A 26,279-nucleotide genomic window follows, 5' to 3' on the forward strand; every position below is an offset into this window, starting at 1 on the left:
AACTCAGGTGAGTTTGGAGATCATAACATTGTTAAAATGCCAGAAAAACAAGTGAGTGTAAAATTCAGCAAGAAGGGCTCCAGTTTTATTTGTCTGCTGCTTTTGCTAAGGCCTTGTGTTTGGGAGCTGTCATATTTTCTGCCTGTAGCCAGCAGGAAAAATCTTGTGTCTAAAATAGTCGCCTTCACCCCAGCCCTGGATTTTCCATCATCACGTGATCCCAGAAGCTGAGGATTTAGGAAGAAACATCAGCTGTCGTGAGGCTGATTTAAAAAATGAGACAAGCTGGGAACACAAGTTTTGCTATTAAACAAGTCCAATGCTGTGCAACCATTTAAACCCAGTCTGATATTCCCTCAAGCGGTGTCTAAAGCTGTTGAGAAGGGGTCGAGAATTAGTCAGACGTCATTCTCATAAACCACAGCATTTTTGTGTCGCTGGCACACAATTCTGTCTCAGGGTGAAGCTTCACACATCAAGTGGCAGCATCTCTCTGCTGCAAAGCAGGCCAAAAAAATTAAAATTCTGTGGGAAAATGTTGGATGTTAGTGATGAAAATCCCGTCTGTGAAGGGGAAGGGATGGGGGGCTCTGGGTGGTGGGATGGAAGGGAAAGGGGAAGGTGGCTCCAGCCATGGGGACATCAGTGCTCTGCATGACTTGGTGTTGGTGTCCCAGTGCAAATGAGTGTTGCACATAAGTACCCATGAATTAATATTTATCTTATCAGCTTATCTGAAGCTCTGGCTGCTTTAGGGATGACATGGTGCATGGGATGGAGGGACCTGCACAGCTGCCTGCTGCTGGGGCTGTTCTGGCTGGCATGAGGTTAGGCTGACGTGCAGTGAGGTCCAAAAGCAGTTAAGGATATTTCTGATCACATAAATGATGATTTTTTTTTTTCCTTCCCCTCTCACATGTGATAGATGGTGTTGGCTGGGAACAGGAATCCAATTAAGATTCAGAAAGCCAGCGTTTTTGTTTTCAATAGCATAGAAAAGTGGTTAATAAGTTAAACAGCCTGTTGAATACATCGTGCATAGTTAGTATGTGGGAGGTTCCCTGTGCACCTGTGAGGGAGCCCTGCTGGCTGCGTGTCCTCTGCAGCCCAGCCATCCTCCCCACAGCCCTGATCCTTCACATTCCATAGGGCCTGCCTTTAATTAAGTCCACTTTTCCCTCCAAATCCAGTTGTGAAACAGATCTATCCCCTCTCCTTGTGACAGCGTGCCCAGTTTCATCTGGCTGCTGCTGTAGATGGGGCAGGGAATTTTTAATACTGGAAGTTAAAATATGCCCCAAATCCTGAGAGTGCTCTGTCCTCCCCCCCTGCATCTCCTGGTTTTCTTGTTTGTCCCACCAGGCGCACGTGTCTGACAAGAGCATCGCTGCCCTGGGGAGGTAGGAGATTTGTGTTTGGCGTTTCCCTCTTTGGGACAGAGGCTCCCACGGGTGCTGCCTGTGGCTGCTCCCGCAGGACTGAGCCTCCCACTCACCCGCAGAACGGGCAGCGTCCGTTTATGCCTGGGAACGCAGTGGGTGCAGAGCCGGCACAGGAACCTTTTCCTTGGGTCTGCCTTGTAGGGCGGTTGTATGCAGGGTTTGATGTGATCGGCACGATTCACAGCGACATCACGATGTTTTCTGCCCTGAATCACAGATTTCTCTAAATTGAGCCCCAGAGGAAACTCGTAGTCAAGCGAGAACGTGCAATCCTTCTCTGCGCATCTGAGCCAAATGCGTGCGTGCCAGTGGAGACGGGAATGGGGTCGCTCTGTGCGGCTCGGCCATCGCTGTGTGTCCTGAACGGAGGGAGCTGCTACCCTCTCGCCTCGCCCTGCTCCTTACTTCCCCTTTCTGCTGCGTGAGCAGCACGCCTGGCAGGCACACATGGGTCTGGTGCTTGGTGCGGGTGCGGGACGGCAGCAAGGCTGGGCTCTGCCTCCTGCACGGGCACCCCGGTGCAGTTGGCTGGTAGCAGCCGTCAGAGCCCCTCTGTTTTCTCTCCGGTTTTGAGGAAGGACCTTTTCCTGTGGTTTTTGTTGGTTTTTTTTCCCCACGTTGTGGTTTTCTGAGCACGCTCCCAGAACGCGCCCAGCCCCTGCAGCTGCTCCCGGCCCGTGTCACCAATGGTGCTGCCTCCGAGCCCACGTCACCGCGGGGTGTGGAGGAGCGGGTTTTGCTTTCGTTTGCCAGCCTGGAGCCCTCGGCTCTGCGACGACAGCTGAGGATTGCAGAAACACCCTGAGGGCTCAGTGGCCCCGCTCTCTTCGGAGCACTTGTGTCTCCTGCTCTTGGGGCTCGTGATTTCTCGCCGGTAAGTGGGTTTAGATACTCTGGGGGACATTTCCAGACTTCATCTGTAGAGGGTTGGAGAACAAATTTGGTCTTTGCTCCCCGGTGACAGGGTAGGCTCTGCCCGAAGCTGCCTCCATGCTGGCAGCACATAAAGGTGTTCGGTGTTCCTCTCACATCCCTGGCTTGCTGAGATTTCCACTTCTGGTGTCTCTGTGGGTGTGAGCCCCTCTGAGGACATGGGTCCATCCTCTGGTCCTGGAGCAGTGGCCAGGCAGCGGCCATGCCCCTGCTGCTGCAGAGAGACCGTCTTTCACCCCACAGGGATGCTGGCACAGGGGCCCTTGCCTTTCCCGGTGCCCTCCAGCAGCTCACCTGAGCTACAGGATGGCTGCTCGGGACAGAGCAGTCCCAGGTCCTTCCAGTGCCTGCTCAGATGGGAAAGCAGCCAGGGTGGCAAGTTTGATTGTCACAGGGGAACCCTTAGAATCATCATCAAGGCTGTGAGGTGGCTGCAAGGGGAGCAGGGATGCAGGGCAGGGGGGAGACTGTGTGGAGGAGTCACTCCCACCCTGCAGATCCTTCAGTGGGAGCCAGGCTCTTCGGTAATGCCACTGCCTCCTGGAGTCCAGCAGCTGCTGTGCCATGCGTGGGGATGGCAGAGAGGCTGCTGGAGTTGGTGGATTCATGCTTGACATCAGCAGTGGCTGTCTCAGCTCTATATTGGGTACAGGAAAGTGCTTTGCAGTTGCTTTTCAGGTGATGATAATTTCAAAATGAGATGAGCCACTTTGGGGGGACTCCAGCTCTGGTGCCACAGGGTTTGCCTTGGAGTTTTCTTGCGATTTGTGACTCCCAGGGCACCTTGAGTGACTTCTCAGAGCTCTGCTGATCATCACCCCCTGGAGAAGCTTTGCTGGGTGCTGCCCATGTGCCAGTTGGTGCAGACACTTGGAGTTTCAGCAAGGTGGGCACTGCCCTCACTGGCACCAAACCTGCAAAGACCTGGTGGGTGAGAGCTTTTCTGGGGACAGCAGCAGTCTGAGAGGAGTTGGCCCTGTGGGTGGAGACGGCCCAAGCATGACCTGGAGAAGCAGCCGCTGTCACACCAGTGGCCACCAGCCCTTGAGAGGGAATTTTGCAGTGCCAGTGTGAAAAGCCCAGCTGTTGGCACCAGCAGCATTGTCTATTGTAGCCCATTAGGGACAGGTTCAATCCGGAAGGGTTCACTGGAGAAATCACTTAATTAGGTTTTCCTGAAACACTTTGTCCTTCTGTATCAGGTGCTAGAGTATCTCAATACAGTCCCCTTGGCTTCCAGCAGGCAGGACTGTGGGACTTGTGCATCAGGCTGGAAACAAGAGCCCTGCCTGGCCATCTCCCTCTGCCGGGTTTACCTCAAATCTCTGTGAATTTGGGAGCGTTTGAGTTCAGTCCCAGCTGTGCTGCCTGTGCTGGGATGCTCAGAGGAAGTTTTCAGCCTTTCCCTGCCTCGTGGGAGAGATGGGGATTCTCTGATGGTAGCAGGTAGCCAAGGAACATCTACAGGGATGTACCAAGCATCCCCTTTCTGCCTCCCAGCCTGCTCACCTGGGGCAGAGGCACTTGCTGGGGTACCGGCAGCAAGGTGCTGTGTACATGACTAATTGCAGGTGTGTGCAGAAGGTAATGAGGCTGCTAAAAGAACCAGGTGCAAGCTGTGAATCCACTGAGTTGCCCAGGTGGGACTGAGACAAACATTTTTGCTTTGCAAAAGAATTCTGGAGATTACTCTGTTTGTTGGCAGGAGAGAGCAAAGTGGCCACTGTGAGTTGCAGTGGTGTGGGGAGCTGCCTCAGGCTTCCACTGCAGTTCATCCCAACTTTTCCTGGCATCTCCAGCTCCATATGTCCTGTGTTTCAGCTTTTCTTCTGCTCTGGGCAATGAGCTTCTGTATCCTCACACTCCTCTCCTGCTTCAGTCTTCTGACAACCTGTTTTCACCTGCTCCTAGTCCTCCCTCGGTACCGCCGCTCTCCCTCTGTGTCTCCACTGCCTGTGAGCTCAGATATGTGATTTATAACAACCCCAATTTACCTGTTCCATGCTCCTCTCTCATTTTCACGTTCCTGAAAGGAATTTTGTTTCCACAATTGCAGTAGGCTGTAGTGGGACAGCCTTAGTGAGGAAACAGTCACAGGTGACTTTGTGGGCTATTACAGAAGCCATGGATCATGCCAAAGAAGGAACTCCTGTTCCCTGGGACGGACACAGCAGGATCTTGCATGGTATCACTGCTGGGTGTCTGGGGCTGTTTCAAATATGCCTGGAATTGGCTATGAAAAGAAATTATTTCTTTCATGAGAGAAGACAGTACACTGAATTTAGGGCACTATTAAGATTTAAAAAAAACCCCAAAATGTTTCACATAAAGCACAGCTTTATTTTTTCCCCTCTGTTTTTTCTTGTTTATGCTTTAAACAGAGCTTTAGCATGACCTGAGGAACTGCTGCTCATGGGGCTGCTCTTCTGCAGAGGGAAAGGGGACCTCTTCAGTCACAAGTTAAATTGCAAAACAGATATCTCCTTCCCCTCCTTGCCTTTCGGATAAGAGAGGAAGTAAAGGTCCGAGGTTTTTCTGCTGACCTTTTTTACACTTAGTAAAAGTGCTTTGGCAATCTGCTGTAGAGATTCGGGTGCCCTGGGATGAGACTCTGCTCTGGGACTGCTAGATGTTCTTAGATATGCAGGGTAGCCCCAGGGCTTGTGTGCTCCCCCATCCAGCAAAACCCTGCTCTGTGGGATGTTGTGGACATGGAGCAGCTTGGGAATGACTAAGCCATGGAGGAAAAAGTACTTGAAAGTTATAAACACAAAGATGTTCTGTTCAGAAGGTCCTGGAAACTGGAGCCCAAACAGGCTTTGGTGACTCTGTCCCTCTATTCTGGTCCTGCTCTTGTGACACCTCTTGATAGCAGGGGTGACCATGGGGCAGTCAAACCTTCAGGTGTGTCCCTGAGACCTCTCATTGGTAACCTGGCCGTGTTTTGGTGGGTGAGCACGTGTCTGCGTGCTTGGCACAGAGCCGGCAGCTGGGATAGTACATCAGGAGAATATTTGGCTGCAGATGCTGAGCAAGTCACAGGACTTTGTTCAGGGCAGTGATTGTGGGGAGAGGAGAACAAAAATGGGAGGAGAGACTGGAATACAGATGATTGGCGTGCTGACTCTTTCAATGCCAGCTCAAATACCCCCTGAATTTAAAGCTTTTGTGGGGTGTTAGAATGGTGCTGGCTCGCTGATGGTACCTCAGATGTGAGGCCTCTGAGCTGGGGGGACCCGTGGCTGCTGCTGAGGCAGCAAGGGCTGAACCCACACGTGGCCCTGTGGAAGGTGCTGGATCCACACGGGTGTAGCAAGAGGAAGGTGCTGGATCTGTGCCAGTGCAGTGGCAGGAGAGGTGGCTTTCCAATGTTTGCTCTGGCTGGTGCTGGCCATCTCCTCATCCCAGTGCCTGTCATGACCGTGCGCACCCTGGGGAGCCGGACAGTCTGAGCTCAGGGGCCAAAGCATGGGTGACGTGCTGTGCACCAAGAGGATGTTTTGGTGTCTGCCAGCCCTGGGAAAAAAGGTTTTTCCACTGAGTCACTTGCTGCCTCTGCTTTTTATGAGACAGCACTGAGATCTGGGGGAAGGGGAGATGGAAAAACCCAGCCCAGATCTCCCTGCTCGGGCAGGACCAGGCCCATGCCAGCACAGCTGCCCCTGTGTTTGCTTTTCAGAGGGAGCAGCAGACAGACAGCAGCATAAATAGAACAGGCTTGGCTATTTTAAGACATTGATTACATGATCTGTGCATTAAAGAAAAATAATTAAGTAAAATCTTCACTTCAGCTGCAGCTGGCAACATGGGCTTGGGTGGAGCAGAGGCAGGGATGGGCACCTTGGAGCCGGTCCCCCAGCCACAGTGGATGAGCCATGAGGACTTTTACTTCTCCTTGACGCTGCGGTACATGGAAGGTTGTCCCCATGTGCCACCGTTTTGGTGTCACACTGGCACCGTTCTGGCGTTGTGCTGCTGTGCGTGGGGAGCGATGGCACGAGACAGGCTTGGTCCAGGCAAGGGGGAGCCACACTCGGGAAAGGGACTGTTTTGGTGATGTACAGGAGTATGTGCAGCCAGGGATGGGGATTTCCTTCTTCTGGAGAAGTTTCTGGGTTCTTAGGGAACTGGGATGTTTGTACCACTCTTTCCCCGAGCAGCGGGCTGGGATGAAGAGCTTGTGTTTACTGGTGGGGGTTAAAACCAGGATTGTTTCTGGTGACTTAGTGCCAAGCAGAGATCTTGGCAGGCAGGAGAGGAGGGCTCCAAAGCTTGGAAGCTGGAGCTGTTTTCTGCTCAGAATTCATTGCAGCAGGGCTTAGCACTCAGGAGAGCCAGTGGTGAGCCCGGAGCTCCCTCTCCCACAGCCCTGCCGGGATCACCCTATCCCTGCCCTCCGTCCCCATTCCAGCTTGGAAGCTGAGCTGCAAGGGAAAAGGGCAGCAGCCAAGCTCCCAGCAGCACAAGGGCTTGTAAATACTCATACCTAGGCAAAACAAATAGATAATATTAATTGGGGTTTCAATGCCAAACAGAAGCAGATGGTTTATCAAGGTGGAAGAAGGCAGTGTTCAGGGCTTTCAGATAAAGTGGATGAGCCAGGAGCCACTCTTGAAAAAGAAGACGAAAGGTATTAAAGCAGCTGCTGAGAAGAGCTCACTCTCCACTAGCAACCACAGCCACAAAGGCTTGTTAGTATAAAGTAATCTGAAAATGCTTTTTCTTCTCTTTTTTCTCCCCTTTCTTCTCCACTGAACACCAGTGGTCGTTTGTGACAAGTAAGATGTACATCAGAAGTCAAGACTGTCCTGCGGGATGGGGTTTTGCACTAATAATGGTATAAAATGCATTTATCTCTGCAAAATGGCTTTGGTGGCAGACTTTTGATAAGATTTTAAATGGATTTTTAGTTAGGGCCCTGTAAATCGTGCTGCAGGTCATGCAGTGGTTGTCACATTTGCCGTATGCTTCTCGTCACTTTTTAACTGCTGCCAGAACCACAGTTCTCTGCTGGCCTGGGAAGCCAAGTGGAGATGAGGCTGATCGAGGGTTGGAGCTGCCCTGCACCACACTCACCCTCACAGTCTCACCCCCTTCCCTATGATGATTTGCAGGGCAGAGCTCAAGTTTGCCTCTTGTAGCTTAGGTCCGTGGTCTCTTGCCTGGGGACAGCCAGACAGTAATCAGGTTTGTGCTGAAAGATGCTGTGGAAATGTGACTCCTCACAAACAAAAGCCCAGCATGCTGGAAGAAGAGGTTGGGGAGTCCCCTCTCCCTTGAGGGGATAAGCAGAAGATGTTACCTTTCCTTGAAAATCTGTTATTTATGGAGCAAACTCACAGCAGGTCGTGGGTACTCCGCTGGGAGATGGAGCCAGGAAAGCCTCATGGCTTAGATCACGTGTGTAACTTAGAGCAAGAGGCTCTGCCTGTGGCCACTCTGTGGCCAGCTCAGCAGTGCTGACAGAACGTTTGCTGCCTCCCAGCACTGAGGTTTGTCCCTGTCCTCCTGTCCCACAGACTGCCTGGAGCTGCTGCCACCGGGGCCCATGGCGTACACCATGACTCCCACGACAGCGGGGCCCATCGGCTCCCAGTACTGCGTCTGCAAAGTCGAGTTGTCCATCTGCGGCCAAAACCTTCTGGACAGGGATGTCACTTCCAAATCCGACCCCTTCTGTGTCCTCTTCATGGAAGTCAATGGGAAGTGGGTGGAGGTAAGTCCTGATGTTGTGTGGATTTACTCCTCCTGTGGTTTGCTTGTGCTGTGTCCTTCTCTCTGTGCTCGTTCCTCCCTGAGCAGAAGTGGAAGCTTTTCTGGTGCTCCTGAGGCTGTGTGTGGCACCACTGTGTAAATTGGTCTGTGTCACAACTGGTTTTTCCCCCATCAGTGCTTTCTGCTTTGTGCTGGGCAAATTTTACTGCAAATTCTGTTTTATACCTGCAGCTGGTAGTTGGTCTGGGAGGGAACAGGGTAGGCAGAGTATGGATGTGTGATGGAGACAGGCACCCACGTTGGGTGCAGCAGAAAATGAGCATAAATGGGCTCTAAATTACACATGTGATTTAAAATCATGTAAACCAAACAAAAATTTTCCCAGTTCCAGGGAAATTAGGTGGTCTCATTTTTTCAGGTACTTGGCCAAGGAGCCGGTGAATCACCAGCACCACCTCAGGTGTCCAGCAGCTGATCTCACATTCAGGGGAAAACCTCACCTTGCCATGGTCTGCAATTATCTTTTTTCAACAGCTTAGATGAGACTAATGAGCTTTTCCGCCTTGATAGGTGTCATCTCTGACCTAATTCTGCTTTTCAGGAATTTCTATTTCTGTCAGTAATGTCTCAGTCCAGCAGTTTTGATCCTGAAGCTTCCTTTGCAATACAAACATGTGGTGCTTTTAGGTTTTTTTTTTCTTTTCCTCTGCTATTTTTAGCTTCTTTTTAATTGGCATGGTAGGCACTGGATGTGAACCTTGGGTGGCAGCTTGCTCAGTGCTCTGCTGCCGTGGTATCAGAAGAGGTGGAATGGGCTGGCAAGGGGTGTTGGTATGAACTGGCTCTGGTCAGTAGCACCTCAGGGACACCGTTGGGATTCAGATCCCTCAGCATTCCCACGTGGCAGGGGTGGTGGGTGGGTTTGGGTCGTGGCCGGGTGCTGGGCAGGGTCAGGAGAGGTGGGATTGCCCGTGCGAGCCTCGCTGAATGGGATGTTTGATGGACTTTTGGCAACTCATGCTATGTGGTTCAGAGCTACTCCATTGTTCTGCATGGATTTTGGCCACATAGATGTGCCCCTTGCCCTAAGATGAACCTCTCCTGTCTGAAAGTGATGGCCTTAATAACACAGCTGAAGTGTAGAGGATGGATGAGGACAGAATAAGTTCATTGGTGTGAACCCATCCCACCCCACTGCCCCTTGGTCCTCCACACCAGATTAGGGACACGTCCCAATCTTTGGACCTGGTTTGGATGATGGGTCTCCTCCTTTGGTACCAGCCCTGGTGCTGGTTCTGAGCTGGATGGTGGAGCTGTGGCACCAGCTGATGCCAGCAGGAAGATTTCTGCTCGCTGTTCTTTCTAGCTGTCACATTTGTTCCCAAATACAATTATTTGTCTCTCTGAGCTTAATAGGAATTAAAAAATCTCTCTGAATCAGCCTTGGAGGGGTGGGGGAGGGAGGGATGATAAACCACAGGCTGGGAAGTGAAGATGGTTGATGTTTAAATGTTCTGCCCGGTGATGTCATCTCGCAGAAGCCATGAAAGAGTTGACCTGTGGCACCAGGAACAGGGACATGGGACACATGGCTCAGCCCTGCAGCTGCATTTGTGCCCCTGAGTCATCCAGGCTGTCCTGCACCTTCAGCGTGAGCTTCCCCTGACACTTCAGACACCATCTCCCTGTGTTGGAGCATGAAGCACCTCCATGTGCTGGGGATGCTTGAAGGTCTCCAGCCAACCTCCGTTTGAGCACTGGAAGACTCTCCAGCTGCATCCACTGAACACAAGGGCAATTGCTGGAGATGATTTCCCGGTTTTGTGCTTGATTTGCAGAATCATGGAATCGTGGAGTGGCTTCTGTTGGGAGGGACCTTAAAGATCACCTCGTTCCTACCTCGCTGCCATGGCCCTTGCTTGAAGTCACATCCAACCTGGCCTTGAGCACTTCCAGGGATGGGGCAGCCACAGCTTCTCTGGACAACCTGTGCCAGGGCCTCACCACCCTCACAAGGAAGAATTTCTTCCAAATATCTAACCTAACCCTGCCCTCTGTCAGTGTGAAGCCATTCCCCCTTGCCCTGTCAAAGTCCCTCTCCGGCTCTCTTCTAGCCCTTTCAGGTATTCTAAGGTCTCCCCTGAGCCTTCTGTCTTCCAGGCTGAACAATCCCAAGGCTCTCAGCCTTTTCTCACAGGAGAGGCACTCCATCCCTCTAATTGTCTTTGTGGCCCTTTGAGGCTCTTATCCAAACAGATTTCTTTAATTAGCCTGGCTGCCTCTTAAAAACCCTTGTGCTTTTCTGCTTTTGGGTGGCAAAGGCACCTCTGTTCTTTGCAGGGACTGCAGATCCATAAGCACTGGGGTGGAGGGGATGGCAGGAGCTGATGGCAGGTGAGGGATGGTGTGTGAAGAGGCCTCATCTGTGATGGTCACCAGCAAGGTGACTTGTGCTCACCAAACCAAAGATCAAATCTTGTGCAGCTGTCAGCTGGGGTTTGGGATATTGCTGTGCTTCACACTGGCACTAGGCAGGAGATAGAACTGTTGAATCTGAGTGTTGAAGAAAGCCCCATCACTCCCAAGGTTACCTCAAACTCGCTGGAGTTTTCATACCCTTCCTTCATCTACCTCTTCCAGAATGGAGCTGGAGATGGGACCTCATGTTATCTCCTTCAGACTGGGGTCTGGGTGTGAAAGGACTGGTTTCCCTTAGTCCCTGGCTTCCCAGTAGTTCAAAGAACATGGAAGGACCTAAAGTCCATCTCTGCTGCCTGTGCAGTCTCCTCTCCTAGGCCTGAAGGGGGATTTGTGTGCGTTGTGCTGCTGAAATAAAGCAGAGCTGTGGATGCCCTCTGCTCCTGGTCCACAGCACCCCTGAGCAGATGCTTGGTTCCTTCGGTACGGGATGGCAGCAGAGAGGGGAGGATCTGTGTGAAGCTGTGTGGCCCTGGCCAGCTCACAGCCCACTGGTGTTGATGGGTTTGATTCCCCAGAGTGCAGCAGGTGGCTATTCTGGGAAGACAGCATTTACTTTAGTCGTTTCTTGGCAATTAAGACAGACTAAGCGAGCAATTTCAAAAAAACCCTGCGATCGTTGGGTGTATATATAGCAAACTCACCACATTTCCACTGAGCCCCTCCAAAACCTGCCTTCTGTGCTGAATTTGTTTCTTTGGGACTAAGGTATGTGTTTGCTTTTTTTTTTTTTTGGTTTTTTTTTGGAGGCTTTTTCCTGCTCTGCTTATTCCTGGCTCAGTAGCTCTGGCAGACATCCCACCATCCCACAGCCTGGTGCTGCCCAGGGATGCCAGCACAGGGGCTGCTTTCCAGAGAGGTCTTGCCCTGGGATCTGGGATGCACAGGCAGTTCAGCCTTACCCAGGACTGGGTGTCCTGGCTGCAAGACAAGGTGGAATGCCAAACAGGGCCATGGCATTGATGCCTTAGGTTTTAACGTTTATATTTTTCAAATTCTATACTGCTTAGTATGTAACTCTGAAGTTTCTTGTAGCCTGTTAATTTCTGCTCTCTCATGCTAGGTAGACACAACAAAGCCTCTCCAGGCCTGCTCTCCAAGGACACTCAGACCGTCCCAGTATAAACCAAAGAGCCTCTAAGGGGAGCAGCTGGAGGGGAAATTACATCATTAAACTGAAGCTTTAATTGGAGAATTAACCCTGATATGCAAATGAACCAAACCTATAAAAGTGTGAAGTGTGAAGAACTCGTGACCTGTTGTCCATCTTGGGGTCTATCTTGGCAATAGCCTCTGGCTCCCCAGGGGTACCTTTGAAGGCTTTTCAAATAAATACCTACTTTTATTCCTTTACTCCTGTCTAGTCTCTGTTTCTAGGAGGCCTCTTAAGGCATCAGCATGGCCAGAGGCTTCATGCTGTCCCACAGAGAGATGGGATGGTCTTTCCAGACACTGAGGGCAGCAGCTTTTGATAAAATCACACTGGACAGTGCCTGTGTTTCCTTCTTTTAATAGTCCATGTTACCATATCCTGGGAGAACAGGGTGATGTGGCAAAATGCCAGGGCTGTCATGACAGCTTCCACTGGACCAGGTTACTCAGAGTCGCATCCAACCCAGCCTTGAACACTTCCAGGGATGAGGCAACCACAACTTCTCTGGACAACCTGTGCCAGTGACTCACCACCCTCACAGGCAAGAATTTCTTCAGAATATCTAATCTAAACCTGCCCTTTGTCAGTTTGAAGCCATTCCCCCTTGTCCTGTCACTCCAGACCTTTGTCCAAATTCCCTCTCCAGATCTCTTGGACCCCTTTACATGCTGGAAGATGCTCAGAGGTCTCCCCAGAGCCTTATCTTCTCTGGGCTGAACACTGATATCAGTATGATACCAACTGTTGCTCTCCTAACAAAGCTCCTGCTTGCTTTGCATGCTGGAGGATTTTTCCCCCCAGCTGTGGGTGTTTCTTGTTCAGCTCTCAGGCTCTTCTGCCCAGGCCCTTCCTGCCCCTTGCAGCTTCATAAGGGTATTTTGTATGTTGGGCTCTAAACTTGTGCTGGTCTCATGCCTTTCAGGGTGTCTGGGGATGAATATGGGTCCTGACATTAGAATTCAGACTCTCCTTGCCCAATGACTTCTGGAAGTAAATAGACCAGCTTTTCTCAGGCTCAGTGTCCCAGTTTTCCCAGTTTCTAACACTTTGGCCAAAACCATGGGAATTTCTGCAAGCTCATGACAGGATCCCAGCTGGTGCTGCCACCCTTCCCAGCCCTCCTGCAGTGTGAGTTATGGGGTTTTGGAGGACCATTCCATTACTGGAGGGCAGCATTCCGGGATCTCTGTCGTGACTGCCCTCAGGATTTGGTTTTTTTTGGCTCACACAAGGCTTTCTGTCCACCTGTGCCACGCAGTGTTGTAAACCCACACTTCCACCAGCTGTCTGCCAAGTTTCCTCTGCTCTTATCACTGCTCTTGGCCGTGGGATGCTGCAGAGAGCCGTGGTGCTTCCCCTCTGACAGCGAGTTCCCCCCACGCCTTCCAGTTTCCATCATCCTCTCTGTGCCTGCCCTTCCAGTTCATCAGGGACATCATTGCTTCCAGCCTGCTCCCAATAGCTAGGAGTGACAATGCCTATTGAAGTTTTGTCTCTGAGCCCTCCCTGCCTCTTGTTTCTACTAATGCTTGATGAAATCTATGAAAAAGGGACTGTGGTGATGGTTTTTTATCTTTTTTTCTATGGAAGGCCAACAAAGAAGAAACCACATGGATGTTTTGGTTTGAGGTCTAGAGCGAAATGCTAGAGAGTTGTGTTCTGGCTCATGACACTTCTTGTTTTGCTTGTCCTTGTTGCTGGCTGCACAACCTGGAAGAAACAAGTTTGGCACTAGAGCTGTGAGGGTCTGGTTGAGGATCAGAGGTGTGTGAGAGCCTCAGCTCCTGGGAGAACAGGACTTAGAAGCAAATGAAACAATTCTGGCTTCAGTAATCCTCAAATCCCTGCCTAACCCTGGCTGGGTGAGTGCTTCCATCCTGGCTGTTGGATGGGGTGGGTTGTCCAGCCCTGTGTACCCCATCCTTGGGAGGCAGCTCTGCATGACGTGCCATTGTGTGTTTAGATGGATCCCAGCTTGTGCACCTGGGTGTCACAGCCTGTGTTCAGGGACAGCACTGCTGAGGGCCTGGCCTGCTCATTCTGATGGTCACCACTGGGTTTGTGGGTGGCTCTGGCTGAATTCAGTTTCAGTGACAAAGCTGTGATGCACTTGCCTAAATGCCTCTTTTTCTTTGCAGCTGGACCGGACAGAGACAGCTGTGAACAACCTCAACCCAGCTTTTGCCAAGAAGTTCATCATTGACTACCACTTTGAAGAAGTGCAGAAGCTCAAGTTTGCCCTGTTTGACCAGGACAAGTCGAGCACGCAGCTGTATGAACATGACTTCTTGGGCGAGTTCTCCTGCACGCTGGGCACGGTGAGTCTGAGGTCCCTGCAGCAAAGGGACCCCAAAACACATCACCCAGAGCGATGTGGGGAGATTGCAGCTGCTCGTCTTACCTCGTGTAAAGTTTTCTGGCTCCTTCCTGGAAATACAGATTTAATTCACTTGTCACACTTCAGCTGTTGAGGTTGAATTGTTCCACATCAGGGCCACTGTCTCTCGTTCAAGTCTAAGGTAATCACGGTGTGGGTCTCTTCTGGTGCTGGCAAAGAGGCATCAGCTGGGGGCTTTTGGAAGTATCTCTATCACACCATGGGTTATAGTAAGGGCCCTGATGACCAGTTGGATTTGGGCTTGGGAAACTTCCAGATATTTAAACTTCCAGATATTATCATGCCAAAAGTTAGTCTGCCTTTCTATCTCAGTTTGGTTTTTCTCTTTCTAACAGTTTTGTCCATTGTTGTTGTGTAGTAAAACATCCCTCCTGCCTGAGCATGTTGGTGCTGGAATGTGTCTTCTGCTTTTCCTGTGGAAAAGCTTTTGGGACACAAAGCATTTTATAAGTTTTGGAAGGTCTTTTCATTCATGAGCCCAGACCCTGTTAGAAGCTGGCAGCTACATTCTCCAAATGTCTTTGTCCTCTGGCTCAGAAGCAGGGAATGAGGAGGATTTTTTCCATCTTTTTGCAGCATCTGGCAGCTGAGGGCTGCTGTGGTACCTGGCACAAATGCAGAGGCTGGGAGAAACTGCTTGTGTTGTGCTCAGTGCTGGGATGGGGAGGAAGGAGGGACTGTAATAGGTGGGTCATCCTGGGGAGCCAGCCCAGGGTGCTCAGGGAGGCTCATGAACACAATTGCTTTGTTACACAGACTGCAGCATGGCAGCAGGACCAGGGACTTTACCACTGCCAGCTCAAGAGCTTGACGTGTTGGAAGAGCACTGATATTTACAGAGTTTGAAGTTTAAAGGCTGGAGTTTTGGAAGTGCTCTGTGATGACCTAATTCCGCTCCTGCAGAAGTCAAGAGACAGTGCAGGCAATAGCTCTGGCCTGTGTTCAGTGGTTCAGCCCAAACCCATCCTTTACCATTCATTCTGCTGTTAGTTACACATCCAGCTCCAGTGTGGGGCAGATCAGCAAGGGCTGCTTGTGAAGGTCATGGCCTTGGTGGAAGCTGCAAGCAGAGGATTCACGGACAGAAGGAAACAGAGCTGAAACCTTGCTGTTCCTGAATGTGGCTCTGCAGCAGTCCAGGGCTCTGTGGGCCCATGTTGGAGAAGAACATTATCCATATGCAGTGGGGAGGCAGGTGGAAGTGTCTGAACCATCTCCTCGTGCTTGTTGGGTTTCCCAGATGATCTCAACCCTTCTGGTGCTTGGGAAGGTGATTATACCAGAGATGAGCCTGGACAGACCCTCCTGGGTTGTGGTAGTGCCGGGGATGGGCAGCTGTTGGCAGGTCTCACATCCAGGGGATCTCTCAGAACATGATGGTTTTGCCATGGTGGCATCACTGTCTGCTGTGTCTTTGGGCACAGCTGGTAGGCTTAGTCTGTCAGAAAGAAGATAGCTTGGAACTCTGCAATCTTGCAGCAGTATTTTCACTCTGCAAAAGAGAACTTGACCTGTGCCCAGTTTTTACAGCAGTTCCCATGTCAGCTTCTTGGTGACTTTTAGTCCACAACAAGACACCAGCTTGGAATGGAGGAATCTTTTCATTTCCCTTTTTTCCTTGAAATCCTGTTAGCCTTCTTTCCCTGTGGCCAGCATGAGCTTGCAGCACAGCCCAGTCATAGAGCAGAGGTGGACTGGAGGGGTGGCACGAGCACAAGGATGAGGAGAGGGGTGAAGTGAAGCGGATGGGGGCTTGTGGGTTCAGCCACCCTGCTGTGAGTTTCCTGATAGCTGGAATTTGCCTGGTGAGATGTTTCCATAAGGTCTCAGAAGAGGAGAGCAGCTGTGGGCAGCAGCAACTGCCCAGTAAGAATCTGACTTTTCAGTTCTGAGTTTGCATCGGAGCTCTGTCAGATTAGCTGGATTGCTTAGTGCAGCTAATGAGGGCTGTAGTAGGATTTAAAAGGACAGTTGGATCATTCCCAGGCCTGTAATGACCTCTGTGGCCAAAGGAAATGTAGCAGGGATTAGACTCCAGGCTGGAGGGTGTCCATGATTCCTGCTAGGATTGTGAGGAGGTTTGTCCTGCCTGTACCCAGTGTGGCACAGAGATCTGGTTACACTGGCTGGTGATTCCTGTCGATCAAAAGCACTGGGACTTGGCTGGCTCCTCACAAATGGAAAGGCATTTTGCTTTGAAATTGCAGGAATCACAGGATCACAGAATGGTTTGGGTTGAAAGGGACCTTTAAAGCTCATCTAGTCTCAAAGGGGACCCACTAGATGTGGGATCAGGGCACAGGTAGTTCCAGCAGGTTGCTGGATCTCCATATGGGCGTCTGCACCTCATAAGGAAAAATGACAGGTTCCCCAGATCTGAAGGAGACTGAAACTCACTGAGCTGGGAAGAATCTCAAGGGTTTAATTCATCTCCCAGTTTATTCTGTCTGTCCTGTTACAAACCAGAAGCAGAAGGGAGAACATGCCTTTGGGGTTGCTGACCCTGCACAGGGGCTCCAGAATGATGCTGGGGGAGAGCATCCAGCTTGTGATCAGGATCCACCCATGGAAACATGTCCTACAAGCCAGGTGCTGGCAGGGGTCATGTTAGAGATATGTAAAATGGGTTTGAGAGATTGAGTGCTGGTTTTGCTGGGAACAAATTGCAGTAGCTCGGTCTGTGTGAGGACCCACTGATCTCCTCCACTGGTCCCTGGGTTCAGCGGGCAGTGATGCTTCAGCCTCCTGTGCCATCACTTCTCTGCATTGTGCACCCTGAGGGCTGGGCTGTCAGTGGTGATATTCCCACTCTCACGGTCATCCCTGGTTATTGGTGCCTTTCTTCTACTGTTGTGAATGCCTAATCTGAAGTAGTTAACATGAGCAATGATCAGTTGCTTATGAGTCTGCTTTTGATCACTTGTGCTATAATGGCTTTATTGTCTTTGGCTTCTCTAGATTGTCTCCAGCAAGAAAATAACACGGACTCTCCTTCTGGGCAATGGCAAGCCGGCTGGGAAGGGGATGATAACGGTAAGTTTGCTCCTCTGTGTTATCTCTGACTGTGTAAAGGTGGGTGGGGACAATGCAGGGCACTTGCACAGGGTCCAGGAGATTGGGGTGTATCTCTTGAATATTTTTTGCTTTACCTCTTGTTTTCCTGGCCACTTTGGTCTGTTTGGAGGATGGTTTATTTGGGACAGGGGCAATCTTGCCCAGTGTCTGTCTGGTGCTTAGTACTGCAAGTCTTCAACTTCTGCTTCAGTCTCAGAAATAAAAAAGACCTCAGTCTGGAGAAGTACCAAGTAAATCTGTGCTGCTGTTGTTTGTTATCTGGTACGAGGCGCCTGCTCAGATCTCCCTGGTGCAGTGGCAGGTAAGAGGGCTCATTCCTGTTCCAGGGATGGGTGATTTTGTTTGTAGGATGAGGATGTGCCATGGCAACAACTCTCATAGCAACAGCCACTGAGTCTGATGCAGACCCCTTCGGGCAGTGGCCTTCCTGCTGCGGATCTCTTTAGTGATGTTTTTTTTAAAAAGAAGAGACTAAATTTAGGTGTGTTTCTGTTCTACCACAGCTCCCATTTTTTGGATCTCGACTGTGTTACGGGTTTTGTGAGATGTGCAGCTGGGATGCAAAGTTGTGGAAGGAAAGGCCAATAAGGAGTTAAACTTCTGTCAGGTTTAAAAGCACTGGAGAGGTTTAAAAGCCCGGGACCTGGTGCATCTCCACTGCTGTTTGCTTTAGAGGAAGGTATTTTTCTCTCTTAATTGCTGCAGTTAGTCTTTAAGTGCGAGAGGAAAAGCTGCAGTGAGGTTTAGAAGCGGGGCCATTCCCAAGGCTCTCAACATCCCATACGATGATTGAGTGGGAAGAGCTGGAAAAGTTTCCAGTCAAGTTCAAAGGTTACATGCTTTAGAAAAAGGAAAATCCTCTTCTGTCACTAATGTGTCATGAAGCATCCAAGGGGCAGAGACATCTGCTTCATTTTGCACAACAGATACAATTTCCTGATCTGGGTTTTTTTGCCCTGGTCTGGACTAGGTGATGGCAACAGGGTCATGTGTGGTGGGCACCTTTCCTTGCTGCTTGGCATGGTGCTGGAGCACAGGCTATGGACCCCACTGGAGGAGCAGGCTTCAGGGGGTTTGGAGCCAAAGCCTGACTTCCTGGCCCTCATTCCCTTCAGTTTTGCCCAACTATCCATTTTCTTAACTGACATGCCACACGGGTGAATGCAGCAGAAGAACTTCGGCTGAATGGATGGGACTGTGTGGGGTCCCTAGATTTGAAGAGAAAAGATCCCAAAGAAAACCTCCATGTTTGTAGAAGTCAGTCCTAAAATCTTGCTGCACACCTCTTCTGGACATAGTGGAGGGGATGTTGTCGTTGTCTGTGCTGACCAAGAGCAAATGCCACCAGCAACCTGTGGCAGGGTGGCACAAGGACATTCCTGGCTTGTCTGCACAGCCTGACTTTTACATCCTACAGCCAGCCCTAAAGTGCTGGACACCAACTAGGCATGCTTTGTGGGGCTCAAGAAAGGGCAAATTTCATCCTCCTCCCTACAGCTCCTCTTCCTCCTGCTGGTTTTGGTGACTGCTTACACCTACCAGGGACCAAGTGGGAGAGAAAAGTAATACCGTGGCATGGCAGTAGGGAACTTCTGTATGGAGCAGAGGGGAAAACTGGGGTTTGTATGCAGTGAATGGATCCTCTGTGGATCAAAGAGTTGTGTCCTCCATGGGAAGGCCGGGAGGTTGTCCAGGAGCTGTGGCTCATCCCCTCACCCAGCTGCCCAGGCAGATGCAAAAGCTCATCTCTGCCTCCTCGTCTCTGCCAGCTCCCCAGCTCTCCTAAGTGCCAATAACCTTCTGATTGCTCGTTCTGTAGAAAATTGTCCCCTGGAGTTCTGCAGGTTTTTCTAAAAGCCTTGGTGTAATGACACTGCATAACTTCAGTGCAGGACAGTCCCTTGTGAGAGCCAGCAACCAGCCATGCTTGGGACACTGTGCACAAGGACAGTGTCCGTGCTGTGCTCCTGGCTGTTCTGGTGCTGGCTCCTGCCCTGGGAGAAGGAGGAGGCAGGTGGGAATGCTGGGGAACAGCTCAGCCCACCCCAAGAGATCAGAAGAAGGAGAGGTGGGGAGCAGATGCTTAGGCAGGAAAAAAAAAGACAAGTGATTCAGAAAATGGCTTGTAATAAAAGTGAATAAAATGTGGGGTTTTGTTATAAACATTCCCTTAAAATACCAAGAGACTGATTAGACCATATTCCAGACAAAACTGGCCCACTGGGGGTTGGCAGCTGAAGCCCTTCTAGAGCACATGTGAATAAAGTCTCTTAAACTGAAGTGGTCTGGGCTGTGCTCCTGCCTGCTGTAGGTCCTCAGGAGCAATCATGGAATATTCATCCTTGGAGCTGCGTCATCAGGTAGTTTTGTGGAGATATGGCTCAAGTCCTGGGTTCCACCAGCACCTCTCCTAAGGGATGGGATGACTGTTTTTGCCATTCCCAGCCCAGAACGTGGAGGATGAGGTGGCACATCTTGCTGGCAAGGGTTTATATGGCTTCTCCTCCCTCTGGGCTCGGTCCTTGGAGGCTTCTCCAGGTCCTGAATGAGCCCTGATGCAGAAAAGCCATGTGGGACCAAATCCAGCATGACACCCAAGAAAGGGGTTGAGTTTTTTACCAGAAGCTTCGTTTTTTGTGCTGAAAATGAATGCAGCCTTCCCTTGTCTTTCAGATAGCTGCCCAGGAGCTCTCAGATAACAGGGTGATTACTCTGAGCATGGCTGGCAGAAAACTGGATAAAAAGGTGAGTGGAGCTGTGTCTGGGGGATGCAATGTTAAACTTCTGTCCTTGGATTTAAAGAACCCTGCTTTGGGTGTAGCAGTGACAGAAAGCAGTGCCACTGGTAAAAGCATCAGGGTGAAACTGTGTGAGACCTGCTGGCTGCTGGGTACAGCTGCGCCTCAGTTTCCCCATTGTCATGGTATTTCTTCCTTCATCACACGTCTTGAGATGGAAGGATTCTGTGTGGCACAGGAGCTGTGTAACAGCGTGTCTCAGGGACAGCAGATCTGCTGCTTCAGTGGTAGTTGTTTGGAATTGCCTCCTGACAGAGCTGGAAGTTTTGATGCCCTTTGACTCCGTATCTTAGGTGTGCTGAGAGCTCCTGGCTTGTTGCCTTCAGCCCCTCTGGAAAGGGAGCAAACATCTGTATCTGTATCAAACTGTAGGGCCTTGTCTTCTCCAGGGAAGAAGTGTGGATCTCACAGAGGCAGGTAACACATGAGCTTTGGATATGATGCACAGGAAGCACTGAGCCTCTCTGAACAGCGTCTTCTGACCTTACTTACCAGGCAACCAGAGCTATTCCTCTTGAACCAGTGCTGTTGCTAAGCAATCGATGGGAATATTATTTTTTCCTTCTTCCTAGTCTCTCCAGAGCTTATTTTATTGGCAGGATGGCCCTCAGTTTTTTGAAAACAGGGTAAAGCAGGCAGTCAGGCAGAAGGGTATTTGGTGGGGCAGAAGATGTGGTTCATCCAGTCCCATTGTCCAAACTGGACGGAGATCTGGTTTATCCAAGTGTTTTTTCCCACCTGTTGGAAATGGCTGTTTTCACACCCTTCTCCTTACCTTGCCTAGTGCAAGGAGCCAAATGCCCCTGTTAAGAGGTAACAAATAACAACAGCTCCCTTTCATCTCTAGGTGTCAGCAGAAAGATTGTGCTCAGTGACCGCCTGCTGTCACCAAGAACTAACAAGGTTTCTTTGCCAGTTCCCATACTGCAGGACAGAGCTGCAGTGCTCAAAGTCCTGCTCCTGAGCAAAGGATGCTCAGGTCACCTCATGCAAATTAAAATGGCCCTTGAACAAGGAAGTTGAATGGAAAACAGTATTTTTGGATTATTTTTGGTTATGGGTGAAATGCAGCTGTGGGAGCTGGTTAAAACTTGTTTAAGCTTAGGAAAGACAGTGAAAAATTGAATAAACAAAAGAAAACCAAGGCTAAGGTTGCAGCCTGGGGAGTTATAGCATCCTGTACCACACAGCACAGAGCTGGGGAGCATGGCTAGAGGCTCAGACATTATAGAAAGGGATTGGATCTCACAGGATTTTGTGGTGGGGTCATGGGATCATCTTTGGTGCACACACCGAGCTGAAACTGTGGGCATCCCTTACTGGCAGCTGTGCCATAAACCCTGCCTGGAGCTGTGCTCAGCCCCAAGCAGCTCCTTCTGCTGTGGCTACCCTGAGGCTGGGAGCTCTCTGAGGCTGCAGGCAGGGCCTCCTCCCCATCACATATCCATTCCCTCCACCTGCAGCTCGCTACCTTGATTTAAATGTTGAAGCTGCAAGGCAGGAGCATGTCAGCAGCAGATTCAGCCTGAGGCTCTTGTACCTTATGTCAGATCAGTTCTTGGGAGAGTTGTTGAAAGATAAAGTGTCTTGCAGAAGAGGAGGTACTTCCACCTGGGACCAGCCATGTGAAGCCCAGAGCTGTCCGTGCCATCACAGCGGTGGGGACAGCAGGAGGGTAGTGATGCTTCAGCATGCCTGGGGGACAACAAGTGCTGTGAGCCAGGACTGCTGCTGAAGGCTGTGATTTAGGGAGCTGTATCTGCTGGAAGTGCCAGCTCTGCCCTCCTTCTCCATGGTGTGTAAAAACCAGTTTGGATCATTTAGATTCCTGGACCAGTTTGCAGATCGATCTGGTCTGCTGAGCTTCTTTGGTTGCTCAGTTTCCATTTCCCGCCAGGTTTGCAGGGGTGAGATGTGTGTGGGTTTGATGTTTTAAAATAGCAGCCCACAATCTTGTGGCTTGGAGGCATCTCCTACTCTGCTTTGAACAGAACAAGGCCGACCAGACTTGCAAGCCAGGCTGATCCATGTGGGATGGCAGCTGGCATCCTTCAGAGCTCCCCGCTGCCCTTGGAGCTGCTGCCTCCACCAGCCCACACTGGGCTGGTGCTGATGAAGCTGCCTTGGGTTGGAGGTTAAGTGAGCCCAGGCAGGGTCAGGTACCCACCCCTGGTTCTTTAATCCATCTGTGAAGCCTGAAAGTGCCAAGTCCAGGTGGTGGGTGAGCAGGATTAGAGCTGTGCTATAACCATAATGCTGCAGAAGGAATGGCTTCTGTTTCTATCCTATAAATAGTGTGAAAAAGGGTAGGAAAAAAATAACCTCATCTCACCAGAGAGCATCCCTCTGAGCCTTTATGGTCTGCTTCTCTGCAGAAGAATTTTGACTGAAGCAGGTTGTAGTTTCCCCAAGCCAAAACACTTTGTAGTGATTTACTTTTCTGTCTGGCTTCAGAAACAGGGTTTAGATAGAAATGTTGACAGATTTTCTGCTGGGACATCGCTAGAACCCATGTGCATCCCAGCTGCCATCTCCTGGGCTGGTTGTGGACAGGAGATCCTGGAGTGTCCATGTTTCCCCCTCCTCCATGCACAGCCCCTTGCATCCCCACTGTATCACTCAGAAGCCCAAAAAGCTCCTGTTCAAACCCACAGAGAGCTCCTCCAGCTCTTTGAAGGACTCAGACACCCATCTCCCTCTAGGAGGAATACCCAACTGAAATAACCTGAGCTCTCAATAGATTTTCTGGAATATTTGGGACTTGGTTTCTTGTTAGCAACTTCTTGGTTTTTTCTGAATGGGAATGAAGTTCTGCCTAGACAAGCTGGAGTTTCCCTGTCAGTGCCACCAGCGCCTCCCGTTTCCCTGGGCTGCGGGTGCCGAAGCAGCCCCCGTGCTGGTTCCCAGCAGGGGCGTGTGTGTATGTGTACATATTCCTCATAAAGCAGCAGCCCTTTGTCGGGGGATTATCTGAGGAGATGCTGGCAGGAGAGGCAGCACACACTGACTCAGGGCTGCGTATCTTGGAGGGTGTTACATGATCTCTGTCAACACCAGGGCAGCTCGCTCCTTAAAGATTTCCTCTGCTTATGCTTTACTGCTGTGTGTAGGAGGGTGGATTTTTTTTCCTTTCTCCCCTAAGACACTTCATAATTCTGTTTCTCCTTTGAAGCTGTGGATGTTTTTCCAAGCCCAGATGCAGCTGCCTCCCAGCTGGGGTTGTTTTCCGTGGCATCTGTGTCCAGAGAGCTTGTCGGGTACAGGCATGTGCTGGGGTGCCAACACACCCAAAAATGTGGTGGGGAAATCAAGGGGATTCACACAACCAGGACAGGGAGGTGGGCAGGATGCTGGCCATGGGTGCTGCCTGTTTGCCAGTGTGCCTGACCCGGCCCCATGAGGACAGGAGAATGTCTGCAGGGCTGGCACTGCCAGGGTAACACCTCTCTTGGACCTCTGCTGCTTGCAGAGCACCATGTAACCCATCCTGTTCTTCTCCCTCCAGGACCTTTTTGGAAAGTCAGATCCCTTCTTGGAGTTTCATAAACCAGGTGACGATGGGAAGTGGATGCTGGTTCATAGAACAGAGGTGAGCAAAATTCCAACCTGAGCTGCTCAGACACCCCCATCCTCTCATCATCTTCTCTTGCCCTTCATGGTGTTATCCATCACCTGTAGAGCAGGGTGGGATCCAGGGATTTCAAAACCTTACAGCTCTCTTCCTGATGTCCAGCTGGGGCTGCTGGACTCCAGCAGATGAAGATTCACTGAGGCCAGCAAAGTCTTGAGATCTTTTCTGTACTATTCACTGCTGTTATCTAGCATGCAGAGAGGGAGATGATCTTGAAGCCCAAGATAATCTCTAGGCTCATCCTGGGCTTAGACTGAGCTCTGGACCACTCTCCCTCCACTTGCTGGAGTATCAGGATGAGCTATGACCTGGGGAGATGGTGGAGAGAGGTGGTGTGAGGTGGGGAAAGGTTAAAATGAGCTTTTGCCACACCTTCCCCTAAGCTGGGTGTTCAGGCACCTCCAGTTTCAGTGCATGAGCACTTGGCCTCGTGTCTCATTGAGCCAGAGCCACAGCCAAGGAGGCAGAGACCCGGGGTCTTGCTGGATCTGATCAGGGCTGGCTGATCCCTCCTCTCCCTCATTTATACCTGCTGTGATATTTTGATCTGAGCTCCCTCTGGTTACAATCTCGAGCTGCTAAAGCCAGTGATGTTAGAAATACCAGGCACAGCACGGGCAGGGAGAAACAGACTGGCTTCTGCTTTAACAATGGACTAATAAGTACTTTTCAACTGCTTATTTTCTTCTCCTCAAAGCTTGTTTCAAGGTTTTTTTAGTTTGCACGTAGTTCGGGCCAGCTGGCAGAGAGAGGAGGGGAATCACTGGCGGGGGGAACTCACAGCAGCCTCCATGGCAGAGGAAGAGAGCTCCATTCCACCCCATCTCACACCCTTCTTTTTCCATCCCTTTTCTTGTCCCCTCAAGTCCTGGTTAAGCAGCTTATTGTACCATCACAGGAAACTGCTGTAACAAAACACAGGGTGAGCTGAGGTGGAAGGAGAAAGTGGTGTTTATTTACAAAGTCTCTCCATATGTTCGGTTTTACCACATCTGTGTGAAGTCCATGAGGTTTTCCTTCACTCACACACCCACATGCACATGAGCACCAGGGTGTGGGTAACACCTTGTGTCCTGTGGTACCAATACAGGCCATCCTTATAACCCCAGCTCTGCTGTTTATTTTTCGGTGCTTTCCCACACACCTTTCTGTGCATATTTAGTTCATATCAACCTTAGTATTTCTCCTGTATTTCTGTGGGAGCAGGCTGGGACCTTGCTTGGTTTTTTCCTCATGATTCAGTGTGGGTAGCTGGGCTTTGACTCAACAAGACGTGTTTCTCAGATGTGGGGAATTGGAGTGGCCTCCAGTCCTACCTCCTGGAAGAGGCGTGGGATTTGGGAAGGTGACTGTGCACCAGCCATTGCTGGGATCTCCATAAGCATGTCAGGTTTGTGGGGAGCAGATGTCTATACTGGTGTTTCCTCTGAGTTGCTGCCCAGTTCCTCCACTGTCCTGTCTCACTGGGTCAAGGTCTAGCCAAGTTTTGTTTCAAGTAATGGATGCTCCAACAGCCTCCACCTTACCAGCCCTAAATGCATCCAGCTGCCCTGGGAGGAATCCCACGTTAGGTGACCCATCCCTGGAAGTGTTCAAGGCCAGGTTGGATGGCGCTTGGAGCAACCTGGTCTAGTGGAAGGTGTCCCTGCCCATGGCAGGGGTTTGGAACTGGATTATCTTTAAGGTTCCTTCTAACCCGAACCATTCTGTGATTCTGTGACCATCTTTGTGTTTCTAGGCTGGATACGAAGAAATAAAGTTCTCCATTCTTGCAGCTTTCGGTGCAGGAATATAACCAGCTCTCAGTCTGATGCTGGCATTTCTCCTGCCACAACTAACAGGGCAGGTCTGACAGGGCAGGATTAGTGCACTATTGCAGCCTGTTACCTAAACACAAGTGTGAATGCTCAGCTGGAGATGCTGGATCCTTCCCCACCCGCCCTGGTGACCTGGCAGCCTGTGGGCAGCATCTTGGGGTGTGTGGGCTCCCCCTGCTCTTCCACACTCCTGGAGGAGGTGTTTACAAATTCAACTAAACTGTTCCTGCAGGTTTCCCTGGCTCTCAGTAAGAGCCTGGCTGTCAAACAAGATGCCCATTCCAGGTCCCGTGCAGCTGTTTGCCCGCAGCAGCAGCCATGAATCTCTTCCTCACTGCTCTGTGCTGTGACTGTTCCAGCTGCAAAGATCCAAGGTCTTCCATGCCAGATATCCCCCATGTTTGCCTTGCACAGAGAAGGGTTAATTTGCTGCTTATGCCTGACTTTCTTAATATCCATGTGAATCTCTCTTTGTGAGCACCACACCTTTTGTGAAAGAGGATCTTTGCCTGCCCTGCAGGCACCTCCGATGTACGCAGTGTGTGCCTGGAGCCCGCTCGAGTTTGCTTAGGTTTCTACTAAGCGAATGCATTCTCTCAGGAAATGTCAAAAAGCATCAATTAATATTTCTCCAGCTCAGGCAGCAGATGTTACACAGATGAGACAAGAGAGCTTAATGTGCCCAGGGCTGTTTTGGCTTTCCAGAGCTGGTTGCAGCATCTTGCTGCTCCATCTTCTCGGTGGTCAGACCCCAGATGGATTCAGGCTGTGTCTGGGTGCTGGGGGGCTGTAAGCAATGAGTAGGGGGCAAGAAGTGGGATGCAGAGGGCATAAATAGT

The 26,279-nt window shown here is 50.6% G+C and overlaps 1 protein-coding gene across 4 annotated transcripts in view; it reads left to right on the forward strand.

Moving 5' to 3' along the window:
- Positions 1-26,279, forward strand: part of CPNE2 (copine 2) — a 44,824-nt gene that overhangs the window by 3,149 nt on the left and 15,396 nt on the right. For 2 of the 4 annotated variants that reach the window (XM_069026495.1, XM_069026496.1), the window contains exons 2-6: positions 7,895-8,091; positions 13,860-14,039; positions 17,078-17,152; positions 19,868-19,939; positions 23,498-23,581. In XM_069026495.1, the coding sequence (XP_068882596.1) occupies positions 7,924-8,091; positions 13,860-14,039; positions 17,078-17,152; positions 19,868-19,939; positions 23,498-23,581 (579 nt within the window). In that variant the 5' untranslated portion in view covers positions 7,895-7,923. Of the gene's footprint in view, positions 1-1,528; positions 2,317-7,894; positions 8,092-13,493; positions 13,584-13,859; positions 14,040-17,077; positions 17,153-19,867; positions 19,940-23,497; positions 23,582-26,279 lie in introns of those variants that run through there. The other 2 variants (XM_069026494.1, XM_069026497.1) reach the window with 2 other exon arrangements.

Source organism: Aphelocoma coerulescens, chromosome 11, assembly GCF_041296385.1.
Source record: "Aphelocoma coerulescens isolate FSJ_1873_10779 chromosome 11, UR_Acoe_1.0, whole genome shotgun sequence".
NCBI lineage: Eukaryota > Metazoa > Chordata > Aves > Passeriformes > Corvidae > Aphelocoma > Aphelocoma coerulescens.